The sequence below is a fragment of the Pithys albifrons genome, chromosome 25, assembly GCF_047495875.1.
Source record: "Pithys albifrons albifrons isolate INPA30051 chromosome 25, PitAlb_v1, whole genome shotgun sequence".
Classification (NCBI taxonomy): Eukaryota; Metazoa; Chordata; class Aves; order Passeriformes; family Thamnophilidae; genus Pithys; species Pithys albifrons.
Window position 1 is genome coordinate 3,870,589 of NC_092482.1, and position 13,543 is coordinate 3,884,131.

At 52.1% G+C, this 13,543-nt stretch overlaps 1 protein-coding gene across 5 annotated transcripts in view; it reads right to left on the reverse strand.

The window, feature by feature from the left end:
- TANC2 (tetratricopeptide repeat, ankyrin repeat and coiled-coil containing 2) overlaps positions 1-13,543 on the reverse strand; it is a 216,432-nt gene that overhangs the window by 169,584 nt on the left and 33,305 nt on the right. For all 5 annotated transcript variants that reach the window (XR_011699673.1, XM_071577333.1, XM_071577335.1 and 2 more), the window contains exon 3: positions 6,600-6,699. Coding sequence is in view for 4 of the 5 variants with exons in the window: in XM_071577333.1 (XP_071433434.1) it covers positions 6,600-6,666 (67 nt within the window). In the remaining variant the exon portion in view is untranslated. The remainder of the gene's footprint in view (positions 1-6,599; positions 6,700-13,543) is intronic.

Consider the following 13,543-nt stretch of genomic DNA (forward strand, 5'->3'; position numbering starts at 1 on the left):
AGCATTTGACAGGGGCTCTTTCAGGCCTGGAATTCAAATACAAAGTGGCAGGTTCCAAAAGGCCCCATAAATATATTGGAAGTGAGAAGTAATTGGGTTTTCTGTGAACCAGCAAAGGAGAACAGGGTTGAAAAAAATCCTCCACCAAAAATACTCTGAATGACAGGAAAGCTCCTGGCTGGGAAGCTCCTGATAAAAACTGCATTTTCTAGTTAAGAACAAGCAAGATGTAATTCCTGACTAACTCAGAGGAGAAAGGCAGGCCCTCTGGGCTAAGGATTACATGGCTCAGATCAATTTAACATGCAAAAAAAACCCAAAAAACCAGACAAGAGGTACTTGAAAACCTCTCTCAGAAGTAACAGGCACAAATTCCTGGGCTTACACCTCACAGAGGCAAGAGAAATATAACCCCCAATAAAATGGGCAGATTTGCAGCTGAATTTCAGCAGGTTCTGAAGGGAATCTGAACTATTTACAGTGTATTCATCTAATGGGATAATGTCAGGGGGAAACGAGGGGAAGAGGAATAGATGGGATGATGGGATCCATTCCAGGGGCTTGGACCCTGACAGGATCCTGGAATGGGACAGGAGGGCATGTGGCACTGGAATGGGGACAGGAGGGGATGTGGCACTGGAATGGGACAGGAGGGATGTGGCACTGGAATGGGGACAGGAGGGCATGTGGCACTGGAGTGGGACAGGAGGGATGTGGGACTGGAATGGGACAGGAGGGGATGTGGCACTGGAATGGGGACAGGAGGGGATGTGGCACTGGAATGGGACAGGAGGGATGTGGGACTGGAATGGGACAGGAGGGGATGTGGCACTGGAATGGGACAGGAGGGGATGTGGCACTGGAATGGGGACAGGAAGGCAGTGCTGGGATGTGGCACTGGAATGGGGACAGGAGGGCATGTGGCACTGGAATGGGACAGGAGGGATGTGGCACTGGAATGGGGACAGGAGGGCATGTGGCACTGGAATGAGACAGGAGGGGATGTGGCACTGGAGTGGGACAGGAGGGGATGTGGGACTGGAATGGGACAGGAGGGGATGTGGCACTGGAATGGGGACAGGAGGGGATGTGGCACTGGAATGGGGACAGGAGGGCATGTGGCACTGGAATGGGACAGGAGGGCATGTGGCACTGGAATGGGGACAGGAAGGCAGTGCTGGGATGTGGCACTGGAATGGGGACAGGAGGGCATGTGGCACTGGAATGGGAACAGGAGGGGATGTGGCACTGGAATGGGAAAAGGAGGGAACTGCTGGGATGTGGCACTGGAATGGGGACAGGAGGGGATGTGGCACTGGAGTGGGACAGGAGGGGATGTGGGACTGGAATGGGACAGGAGGGGATGTGGCACTGGAATGGGGACAGGAGGGGATGTGGCACTGGAATGGGGACAGGAAGGCAGTGCTGGGATGTGGCACTGGAATGGGGACAGGAGGGCATGTGGCACTGGAATGGGAACAGGAGGGGATGTGGCACTGGAATGGGAAAAGGAGGGAACTGCTGGGATGTGGCACTGGAATGTGACAGGAGGGGATGTGGCACTGGAATGGGACAGGAGGGGATGTGACACTGGAATGGGACAGGAGGGCACTGCTGGGATGTGGCACTGAAATGTGACAGGAGGGGATGTGGCACTGGAATGGGACAGGAGGGCACTGCTGGGATGTGACACTGGAATGGGGACAGGAGGGCACTGCTGGGATGTGGCACTGGAATGGAAACAGGAGGGCACTGCTGGGATGTGGCACTGGAATGGGAAAAGGAGGGAACTGCTGGGATGTGACACTGGAATGGGACAGGAGGGGATGTGGCACTGGAACACTGGAATGGGAAAAGGAGGGAACTGCTGGAATGTGGCACTGGAATGGGGACAGGAGGGCACTGCTGGGATGTGGCACTGGAATGGGGACAGGAGGGCACTGCTGGGATGTGGCACTGGAACACATTCCCAGGGCAGGGAATGATCAGAACAAGGAAGGAAACTACACATAAATATGACAAAGAAATAAAAATATAAACCCTTAGGGAATATGGATTAGAGACCAGAACCGCTCTGGGAGGGCTGAGGGAAAGCTGAAGAAGCCCCAAACCCTCCCAGGAGCAGCAGGGAGAAGGTGTTGCTGCCTGGCCTGGCCATTGGGCTTCTCCATCTTTTTAAAGCACTTGAATAAGTAACTCTCAACCCCCACCCCTTGAATAAATCCCAGAAAGGTTTGGGTGGGAAGGGACCTCAAAGCCCACCCAGTGCCACCCCTGCCATGGGCAGGGACACCTCCCACCAGCCCAGGGTGCTCCAAGCCCTGTCCAACCTGGCCTGGGACACTCCCAGGGCTGGGGTAGTCACAGCTTCTCTGGGCACCTGTGCCAGGGCCTGCCCACCCTCCCAGACAGGAATTCCTTCCCAATATCCCATCTGTCCCTGCCCTCTGGCAGTGGGAAACCATTCCCTGTGTCCTGTCCCTCCATCCCTTGTCCCTCTCCAGCTCTCCTGGAGCCCCTCTGGGCACTGGAAGGGGCTCTCAGGTCTCTGGCTCTAAACCCAGCCTAGAACATCCTCCAACAACTCCATGGAATCACAGGATTCCAGAATGGTTTGGCATGGACGGAAACTTAAGGATCCCACCCCTGCCATGGGCAGGGACACCTCCCACCAGCCCAGGGTGCTCCAAGCCCTGTCCAACCTGGCCTGGGACACTCCCAGGGCTGGGGCAGCCACAGCTTCTCTGGGAATTCCATCCCCACCTCTCCCCACCCTCCCAGGAAATGTTCCTTCTCCAGCAGCTGCTCCAGATGTTCCATTCTCTTTAACTGGTGGGAGGTGTCCCTGCCCATGGCAGGGGTGGCACTGGATGGGCTTTGAGGTCCTTCCTACCCAAACCTTGCTGGGATTTTCTGAGATTCCTCAAGATCCTGTCAGTGACAGGGTGACAAATGCCTTCTATTTGCTATAAGGTAAAGTTCTCTCCTTTTTTAAAGTATCAAATTTGTAATTTGCCAGAATTGCAAAGCAAATAAATAAAGCAAATTTGAGGCTTATAAAACTGCAGGAACACAGACAGGTACAGGGAGGACTTAGGGATTATTGTTTTCTTACTGTGTTGCAAAAATTTATTAATTATTAAATATATTTCTTTTTTAAAATCTAGACAGCAATGAATTCATCTACAGCTTGACAGGACGATCTGAAAAATTGTTTTCCAGTGGAGGGATGTTTTCCATTTAGTCACTGTTACCATAACAAACCTGAGCACCTCCTACTCCCCCTCCTGCCCTGAAGAACGTCACAGAATTCTCACTAAAGCAACTTGTAGCAAAGGCAGAATTGCAGTAAATTAACCATCCAGCACAGGCACTAGAGGCAACCTCAGCTGTGAGATCCCGGCGTCGTTTTTCCAGGTATGAAAAGCAAACCCATCTCTGCTCGTGCTGTGCCCAAAGGCAGAGGAGGAAGCTCTGAGATCCGGGGGGCAGCACTGGCACTGCCACTCACCAAAGCACAAACAGCTTTGCTGAGCTGGGCATGGGCAAGGCTTGAGTTGGTTCTGCTGAGACCCACCCCAGACACCAAACCTGGCACAGCACCTGGCACAGCACCGGGCACAGCACCGGGCACAGCACCGGGCACAGCACTGGGCACAGCACTGGGCACAGCAACAGGCACAGCACTGGGCACAGCAACAGGATCAGAACCAGGCACAGCACCTGGCACAGCACCGGGCACAGCAACAGGCACAGCACCGGGAACAGCACCGGGCACGGCAACAGGCACAGCACCGGGCACAGCACTGGGCACAGCACCGGGCACAGCAACAGGCACAGCACCGGGAACAGCACCGGGCACGGCAACAGGCACAGCACCGGGCACAGCACTGGGCACAGCACCGGGCACAGCAACAGGATCAGAACCAGGCACAGCACCTGGCACAGCACCGGGCACAGCAACAGGCACAGCAACAGGATCAGAACCAGGCACAGACCCAGGCACAGCACTGGGCACAGCAACAGGCACAGCACCGGGCACAGACCCGGGCACAGCACTGGGCACAGCAACAGGATCAGAACCAGGCACAGACCCGGGCACAGCACCGGGCACCAGAACTGGGCACAGAACCAGGCACAGCACCGGGCACAGCACCAGGATCAGAATCAGGATGAGACCTAGGATCAGAACCAGGAACTGCACTGGGCACAGAACCAGGCACAGCACCAGGCACAGACCCAGGATCAGAACCAGGCACAGAAATAGGCACAGAAATAGGATCAGAACCAGGCACAGCACCGGGCACAGACCCAGGCACAGAATCAGGACCAGAACCAGGCACAGACCCAGGATCAAACCCGGTCACAGAACCAGGCACTGCACTGGGCACAGAACCAGGCACAGACCTGGGCACAGCACCGGGCACAGCCCCAGGATCACAACCAGGCACAGAAACAGAATCAGAACCAGGCCCAGACCCGGGATCAGAACCAGGCACAGATCCAGGCACAGCACAGGGCACAGATCCAGGCACAGCACCGGGCACAGACCTGGGCACAGAATCAGGATCAGAAGCAGGCACAGACCCAGGATCAAACCCAGACACAGACCCGGGCACAGAACCAGGACCAGCACTGGGCACAGCACCGGGCACAGCCCCAGGATCACAACCAGGCACAGCCCCAGGCACAGCCCCAGGCACAGACCTGGGCACAGACCCGGGCACAGCACCGGGCACAGACACAGGCACAGACCCAGGATCAGACCCAGGCACAGACCCGGGCACAGAACTAGGCACAGACCTGGGCACAGCACCGGGCACAGAACCAGGCACAGACCCGGGCACAGGGCAGAAGATCAGGCTGAACTGCATCAACTTCTCATCCAAATGTCCTCATGACCAACCACCACCCCCGGGACTCTCCCCACCCATTACAGGTGTGGGGCCAGATCCTGCAAGGGGATGAATCCACATTCCCTGCTCCACCCAAGGGCAAACGGGCTGTTTTCCCACTGAATGTACCCCCACACCCCCACTCCTGGTTTCCCAGGAACATCCACTATTGACACAGATGCACGAGCACAAATAAACACTGGATCCCAAAATATTGAAAATGTGCTGCCAGATGGCTTGAAAAATCCAAAATCAAAGAGCTAATTAAAAGTTCTTTGCTTGCCAAGGCTCCGTTTTTGGAAACAACCACCAAAGTTAAATAAAAATGCTTTTCAAGCCTATCAATATTTTTGTAATGTTTTGCTTCACAATTACAATCTCCCCCAATCTCCATCACGGATCAAACACATGAACCAGTTCTAACTATAAACTCCTTTCCTGGGATGGTGCAAAAAGGAGACTGACAAATGATGACTAAATTTGGGCAATTTCTCCTTTTATTCCAGCTCTTCCCAGTCCTCTCTCTTTAAGAATTAGAGGAAAGAAGGGAAGGGAAGGGAAGGGAAGGGAAGGGAAGGGAAGGGAAGGGAAGGGAAGGGAAGGGAAGGGAAGGGAAGGGAAGGGAAGGGAAGGGAAGGGAAGGGAAGGGAAGGGAAGGGAAGGGAAGGGAAGGGAAGGGAAGGGAAGGGAAGGGAAGGGAAGGGAAGGGAAGGGAAGGGAAGGGAAGGGAAGGGAAGGGAAGGGAAGGGAAGGGAAGGGAAGGGAGAGGGAAGGGAGAGGGAGGGAGGGAGGGAGGGAGGAAGGGAGGGAGGGAGGGAAGGGAAGGGAAGGGAAGGGAAGGGAGAGGGAGGGAGGGAGGGAGGGAGGGAGGGAGGGAGGGAGGGAGGGAGGGAGGGAGGGAGGGAGGGAGGGAGGGAGGGAGGAAGGAAGGAAGGAAGGAAGGAAGGAAGGAAGGAAGGAAGGAAGGAAGGAAGGAAGGAAGGAAGGAAGGAAGGAAGGAAGGAAGGAAGGAAGGAAGGAAGGAAGGAAGGAAGGAAGGAAGGAAGGAAGGAAGGAAGGAAGGAAGGAAGGAAGGAAGGAAGGAAGGAAGGAAGGAAGGAAGGAAGGAAGGAAGGAAGGAAGGAAGGAAGGAAGGAAGGAAGGAAGGAAGGAAGGAAGGAAGGAAGGAAGGAAGGAAGGAAGGAAGGAAGGAAGGAAGGAAGGAAGGAAGGAAGGAAGGAAGGAAGGAAGGAAGGAAGGAAGGAAGGAAGGAAGGAAGGAAGGAAGGAAGGAAGGAAGGAAGGAAGGAAGGAAGGAAGGAAGGAAGGAAGGAAGGAAGGAAGGAAGGAAGGAAATTGCTGCTGCCATCACCACTTTTGTCTGTAATAAAGCAGATTTCACTGCCATGAGTTATCACAGACATTTTAGAGGGGGAAAAACTCCTTATTTTCTTACTTTCCAAAACTGAACCATGAACCTTCCTGCTCTCTTGTTCCCTACTCATCTCCCCAGTAAAACCATGTGATGGTTTTACATCCACTTTAACTAAATACACAGGAATTTCCAAACATTCAAATCACCGGTATGCAAATGAAGCCTAATGATGTTTGGAGTTTGCAAGATCATTAACTGAGTCCATCTGCTCATTAACAGGAGGAGAACACCCACGGAGGGCTGGCCCCACCGGTGTCCCTGTCCCACACCCAGGGGGTGACACGGACTTACCACTGGACCTGTTCTTGCGGTTGGATTTCCCTCCCGTGAGAAGCATCTTGAGGCTGTTTCGAAACATGGTGCTCCTGTTCCACTTGGGGCAGCCCAAACTCTGCAAAAACAGGACAAAAATCAGAAAAAAACCCTCTGAACTGAACCACAGGAAACCACAGGAGAAGGGCTAAACCCAAAGCAACACCCACCCAAAGCCCATCATGCAGGTTATTCCCAGGACCTGCCGATTCTGGCAAATATTTGAGTGAGTTCCCATCACACCGAGGTGGGGAGGACACAGAATTCTGCAAAGCACCTCCATTTGCCATCCCTGTTAAAGCCAAACCCACCAGAAGGAGCTGCTGCCCCTCCTGTTGCTCAGAACATCCATCCTGCTGACACCAGACGTGCTTCACTGTCAAATTCTTCTCCCAGTTGAATAAATTGCCATGAGGAGTCAAGTCACTCAAAGCCGGGGGAAGTGATGCAAAAAAAATCCAAGAGAAACATTATCCCTGCATTTTCCTTGCTCTGTGTGTCTCAGGGAATGAAAAAAAAAAGCTTGTCTGAGTGCTGCTGAAGATGAAAGAGTGTCTGGGCTCACCAGGCACAGCGACAGGAACGGAGCTCATGACAGCAGGTAAAGCACCAAACACCTCCAACAAAAGCAGCTCCAAACCAGACCAGAAGGATTGCAAAGAGTCTTTGATCAGGACATACAATAAACCACAATTTTCCCTCTATTGTAACATGATCTTCCACAGTTACAGGTAACATGTTCATCTTGTAGAAAAAAAGTAAGGCAATTTTGCCCTGGAACAGTTTTAGGTTCTTCTTGGAAGATGATCAAGAAATGCCACCTTGAGTTTCTCCATTTATCTGATACTTTCAAGTCTATGACTACAATAATATCCAGTTCAAAGAACTTTATATATATATTTAAAGCCACTTTTAGTGTGATTTATTTCCTGAGACACCCCAGCATTGCTCAGAGCACACACAGCCCAAAGCCCAGAAAGCACAGAGGGGTGAGAGCAGCTTGTCCCAGTTGAGCAGGTGGGGCCCAGTTTGTCCCTGTGTGGGTGTGCCCAAAGCTGGGCATTCTAAACCCTCTGGGCCATTGCCCAGCAACTGTTCCCAAGGGCCCATTGGCAGCAGCTGCCCAGGGCACAGCTGAGCCCTCAGGCTGGGAGCTGGCTGGGAAAGAAGCCTGGCAGAGGAGCTGGGAGAACTGCCCTGCAGGGACTCCTTGGCACCTCCACACCCACCTGAGGGCTCAGCTCTGCTCAGGGGCCAGCAACGAGTCCAAAATCCCCCCTGAGTGCCAGAGTCAGATCCCCCAGGGTGGAACTCCCTGCCCTGGGGGAGGCACTGGGGGCTCCCACCTGCACCTGAGGGGAGACAATTTTGGGCTTTGGGGACTGGGGGAACCACTGATTGGTTCCAGAGGAGGAGCAGCCCCTGGCCAGGAGGAGCCACCACTCTGGCCCAGACTGTGCCATCATCTGCACCAACAGGTTTGTCCCTTCCTTTGCCTTTGGCCTCGGGGGAACCACGTGGGGCTCAGCACAGGGGCCACCAAACCCCCCTGTGTTTGTGCCCCAGGGGGCTGGGTTAGACTGCTGGGCTTGGGGGTTAAACCCAATTTCTCTTTGTGCCATTGCATTTATTGGAATATTGTTATTAAATTGTAACTCTGATTTATAATCTCTTTGTGTTGGGTTTGTTTCTCTCCAGGTTCACCTCTAAACCACCACACAGCTTCAGCCTCTCCTGACTTCCACAGGTTCCAATCCCCTCCCTCCCCAGACCCCACAAACACACCTGGGCTGTCTGTGTGCCAGGGATGGACTCAGGAATGGAGGAGTATCAAACAGCAAATGCAGAACTGCTGTTTCCTTGGCACCTGGGAGTCCCTGGGGCATCACCTGGCACCACCAGGGCACAAGCAGCTCATTCCCAGGGCTCCTGATGAAGTTCAGGGCCCCTTTGAAGCATCCCAGGTGGGAGATGGAAAGACAGAACCCCCTTTTTGATGGGGCTCTGAGCACCCTGGGCTGGTGGAAGGTGTCCCTGCCCAGGGGGTGGCACTGGAGGGGCTATAAAGTCCTCCCAACCCAAACCACTCAATGATTGTCCAACTTTGGTTGAGCAGCAACTCCTGATGTGGTTTCTCACTCCATCCTGCACCTCAAGTGCAAGCCCTGAGCAAGTTTCTCACAACAGGTGACCAAACTCAGCTGCTGGTTCCATCTTCACACACACAACCACCTTCTTCTGGGGCTTTGGGCTAAAGTGGCCACAGCTCTTCTGTGTTCAGCTGCCAGGAAGCCAAAATGCCACTGAAGAATAAGGTCCCTCAGCTCAAAATTCATGTTAGTTCATGGAATTAGAAGGACTAAACAGCAAATGGAGTTCCAGCACTAAGAGGAGCTGGATCAGGTGTTTTTTCAGCCCCCAAGAAGCTGCTCAGGTTGATTCCCTGTGCCAGCAGAAGCACCAGCTGCAGGATCTGAGGGGGACCCTCCACATCTCCACTGCCACAGGGCAGAGCTCACCAGTCTGGGCAACCAGGAGCTCCTGCACTTCCCTGGCCATTTATCTTCTCATCTGGAACTTCACCAAACCCAACAGGACGTTCTGTGAGCACAAATCTCCAACCAGCATCAACAGGGGAATTTAAAGGTCCAATCCCTACGAAGCCTTTTGAGCAGAAGCAGCTCAAGAATCTTCTGCTTTATGTCCAGACACTTTGCCATGTTTTATCTTCTAAATTTCAATGGAATGCACAACCAAGAAGAGATTCTGGAGCAGGAGAAGGCAGAGGCAGGAGGAGATGAGGACAGAAAACCCCAAAAGGAAGAAGAGGCAGCCTGAGATCTGCAACCTCACCCTGAGCTCTCATTAAATCCTCTGGGATGACCAAGACCTCTCTCTTTGTTTTCTTAATTTTAAGACAGAGTTTGCAGACATGCTCCAAAAACCCCACAGCAAATTATCACAACCCACAGAAATGGGTTTGGTTTCTTTTTATAGAGAGAGAGATTGTCTGTCAGACACAGAACTACAAAATCAAAGCACTTTTTTTTTGCACTTTTACCACCAGCAGGACAACCCTGATCCCTCTGTTTTCCCTCTCCTCTGATCACCTCACGAAAAATAAAATCATTTCTTTAGAGAAAGCTGATTAGCAAAGCTGAGCTCTGGTTCAAAAGAGTGTTTGATGTCCAGTGAGTTGGCCAAATATTGCTGAGCCACTGCTGGCAACTTCTGGGCACTTTAATGTGCCAAGTTATTAAATTAAATGTATATCCCCAGATTAGATCCCTGTGTTTGTGCCAGGAGTTTCTGCCTGCAAAAGGAGGAAGGGAATGCAACAAGTCAGGTGTGCAAAGCACTTTTTTTTTTAAGGATTTTATTTCCCCTTTAAAGCTTTCAGTTCTTTTCTTGCCTCCATGGTGAAAATATCCACCTAAAAGGACAAACATTGCAAAAGGAGTTGTAGGAAATAAAAGTGCTGTAAATATTTTGGTGCGCAAAAACAATTTAAAAGGCAGACTTTTTTTTCTGCATTTTTCCCCACTGCAATTTCAGCCAGAGGAGAAAGCCCAGTCAGGGTGTCTGTGATGCTCACAAACCTCAGCAGAGCTTTAACTGAGGGGGGGAAAAAAGCCCAATTTCACCATAAAAATAACCCCCCCAGTGCCAGCCTGGAGGGGGTTCAACAGCTCTGCCTGGGTGGAATTTGTGGCTGCAGAGGGAGGTCCAAGCTGTGCCCAGGGACAGCCCATTTGCTCCCATTTTGGCTCAGGCAGCAGCAAATTAAGGCATAATTTGCTTTTCCAGGACTGTCATCACATTCACCAGAAGGTCAAGAACACTGTGGAGTCAAACACTCTCCAAATACTGTGAATGGAGGAAAAATATCTGCAACCTTCTATCAGTTTGCAGTGGGAATAATCTCATTTTATTCATCTCCTCTGAGAAGGTGCTGAGGCATCACAACCTCTCAGAGAACATTCCCTCCATTCCCAAAAAGAAACTTTTCCTAAAGGACTGATCATTTCTGTGTTTTCCTGAAAAAAAAAAGCCCCTAAGTCCTTTGCCAGAAAACAAAGTTATGCAAAACTTTCAGCACCTTCAGGGTGGACAAGGGATTAGACCCAGCCAGAATGAGTTTGGGAGGGGCAGGTCCTGTCTGACCAACCTGATCTCTTTTTACGATCAGGTGACCCACCTGGTGGATGAGGGAAAGGCTGTGGGTGGGTCTGTCTGGACTTCAGCAAGGCCTTTGACTCTGTCTCCCATAAGATACTCCTGGAACAGCTGGTAGCCCATGGCTTGGACAGGTGTCCCCTCTGCTGGGTCAGGAGCTGGAGGGCCCAGAGAGTGCTGGTGAACAGGGCTGTGTCCAGCTGGTCACCAGTGGTGTCCCCCAGGGGTCTGTGCTGGGTCCAGTCCTGTTTAACACCTTTATTGATGATTTAGATGAGGGGATTGAGTCCATCAGCAGCAAATTTGCTGCTGACACCAAGTTGGGAGGGAGTGTCGAGCTGCTGGAAGGCAGGAGGGCTCTGCAGAGGGATCTGGAGAGACTGGAGATATGGGCTGATTGCAATGGGATGGAGTTCACCAAGGCCAAGTGCAGGTCCTGCCCTTTGGCCACCCCAAGCCCTGCAGCGCTCCAGGCTGGGCCCAGAGTGGCTGGAGAGCAGCCAGGCAGAGGGACCTGGGGGGACTGAGGGACAGGAAGCTCAACAGGAGCCACCAGTGTGCCCAGGTGGCCAAGAAGGCCAAGGGGATCCTGGCCTGGATCCAAAGTAGCGTGGCCAGCAGGCCCAGGGCAGTGACCCTTCCCCTGGACTCTGCCTTGGGGAGGCCACACCTTGAGTGTTGTGTTCAGTTCTGGGCCCCTCAGTTGAGGCAAGAGATTGAGGGGCTGGAGCGGGGCCAGAGAAGAGCAACGAGGCTGGAGAAGGGACTGGAGCACAAGTGCTGTGGGGAGAGGCTGAGGGAGCTGGGGGTGTTCAGCCTGGAGAAGAGGAGGCTCAGAGGTGACCTCAGCACTGTCTGGAACTGCCTGAAGGGAAGTTGTGGCCAGGTGGGGGTTGGTCTCTTCTCCCAGGCACTCAGCAATAGGACAAGGGGGCACGATGGGCTCAAGCTCTGCCAGGGGAAATTGAAGTTGGAGATGAGAAAGAAATTCTTTGCAGAGAGAGTGCTCAGGCATTGGAATGGGCTGCCCAGAGAGGGGGTGGATTCCCCATCTCTGGAGGTTTTTCAGCTGAGCTTGGCCGTGGCACTGAGTGCCATGATCTGGTAAAGGGACTGGAGTTGGACCAAGGGTTGGACTTGATGATCTGGGAGGTCTTTTCCAACCCAATCCATTCTATGATTCTATTCTATGAGGCAGAGCCTTGTGGGAGGCAGATGGATGGATTTGATCATCTTGGAGACCAAGGAGCTTCTGCTGGTCCTCAGTGACAACCTGTGACAGTCTCAGCCCTCCTGGGAGCACCAAGTGTGGCTCTCAATGTGCTCTGGTCCTCCCCATCACAAAACACCCTCTTGAATTTTAGGGCAATTTAAAATTAAAGCTCAAGTTAACCTTGAAAAGTGAATGTGGGGAGTCTTTGTGGCAACAGTTCCAGGGAGTGTGAGCGGAATTTGAGTTACACCTGGAGGAAAAGCTTGAAAGGCAAACTCTGTTGTGTGTTCCCCTTTCATTTTAACATTTCTTTCATCTTGTGGTAATTGGCTTTATAAATGTGTCACTTGTATATAAAAAAAAAAGCCCTTGTTACCTCTCCCTTCCTGAAGCTTCAATGCTCTTTGAAAGAGGTTCATTAATTTATGAAAGGTTAGATTTTCTGTTCACAAAATGTTAATTTAGGCTTTACAAGTTGTTAAATCCTGGCAACTAATGCTCACAAAGGTTACTTTTTGTGGCATCTTAATAGAAGATACTTATTACACACTTTTATTAATTTCTGCTGTGGTGGGTTCAGCTTCTCTCATGAAAAGAGAGAACCTGGTGCTGTTTGGTGCCTTTGGAACAGAATATTTTATGAATAACAAGTTTTTGTATTATTTTCATAGAATCACAGAATGGATTGGGTTGGAAAAGACCTCCCAGATCATCAAGTCCAACCCTTGATCCAACCCCACTGTGATCACCAGCCCACGGCACAGAGTGCCCTGGGCTGGTGATCACAGTAGGGTTGGATCAAGATGTGGTGGATTCTCACTCAGTGCCACATCCACAGAACAGATTGGGTTGGAAAAGACCTCTGAGATCATCAAGTCCAACCCTTGGTCCAACTCCAGTCCCTTTACCAGATCATGGCACTCAGTGCCACGGCCAAGCTCAGTTGAAAAACCTCCAGGGATGGGGAATCCACCCCCTCTCTGGGCAGCCCATTCCAATCCCTGAGCACTCTCTCTGCAAAGAATTTCTTTCTAATATCCAACTTAAGCCTCCCCTGGCAGACTTAAGGCCATGCCCTCTTGTCTTACTGACAGTTGTATGGGAGAAGAGACCAACCCCCACCTGGCTACAACCTCCTGTCAGGGAGTTGTAGAGAGTGATGAGCTCTGCCCTGAGCCTCCTCTTCTCCAGGCTGAACACCCCCAGCTCCCTCAGTCTCTCCTCACAGGGCTTGTGCTCCAGTCCCCTCACCAGCATTATCACAGAATCATAGAATGGATTGGGTTGGAAAAGACCTCTGAGATCATCAAGTCCAACCCTTGGTCCAACTCCAGTCCCTTTACCAGATCATGGCACTCAGTGCCACGGCCAAGCTCACCTGAAAAACCTCCAGGGATGGGGAATCCACCCCCTCTCTGGGCAGCCCATTCCAATCCCTGAGCACTCTCTCTGCAAAGAATTTCTTTCTCATCTCCAACTTCAATTTCCCCTGGCAGAGCTTGAGCCCATCGTGCCCCCTTGTCCTATTGCTGAG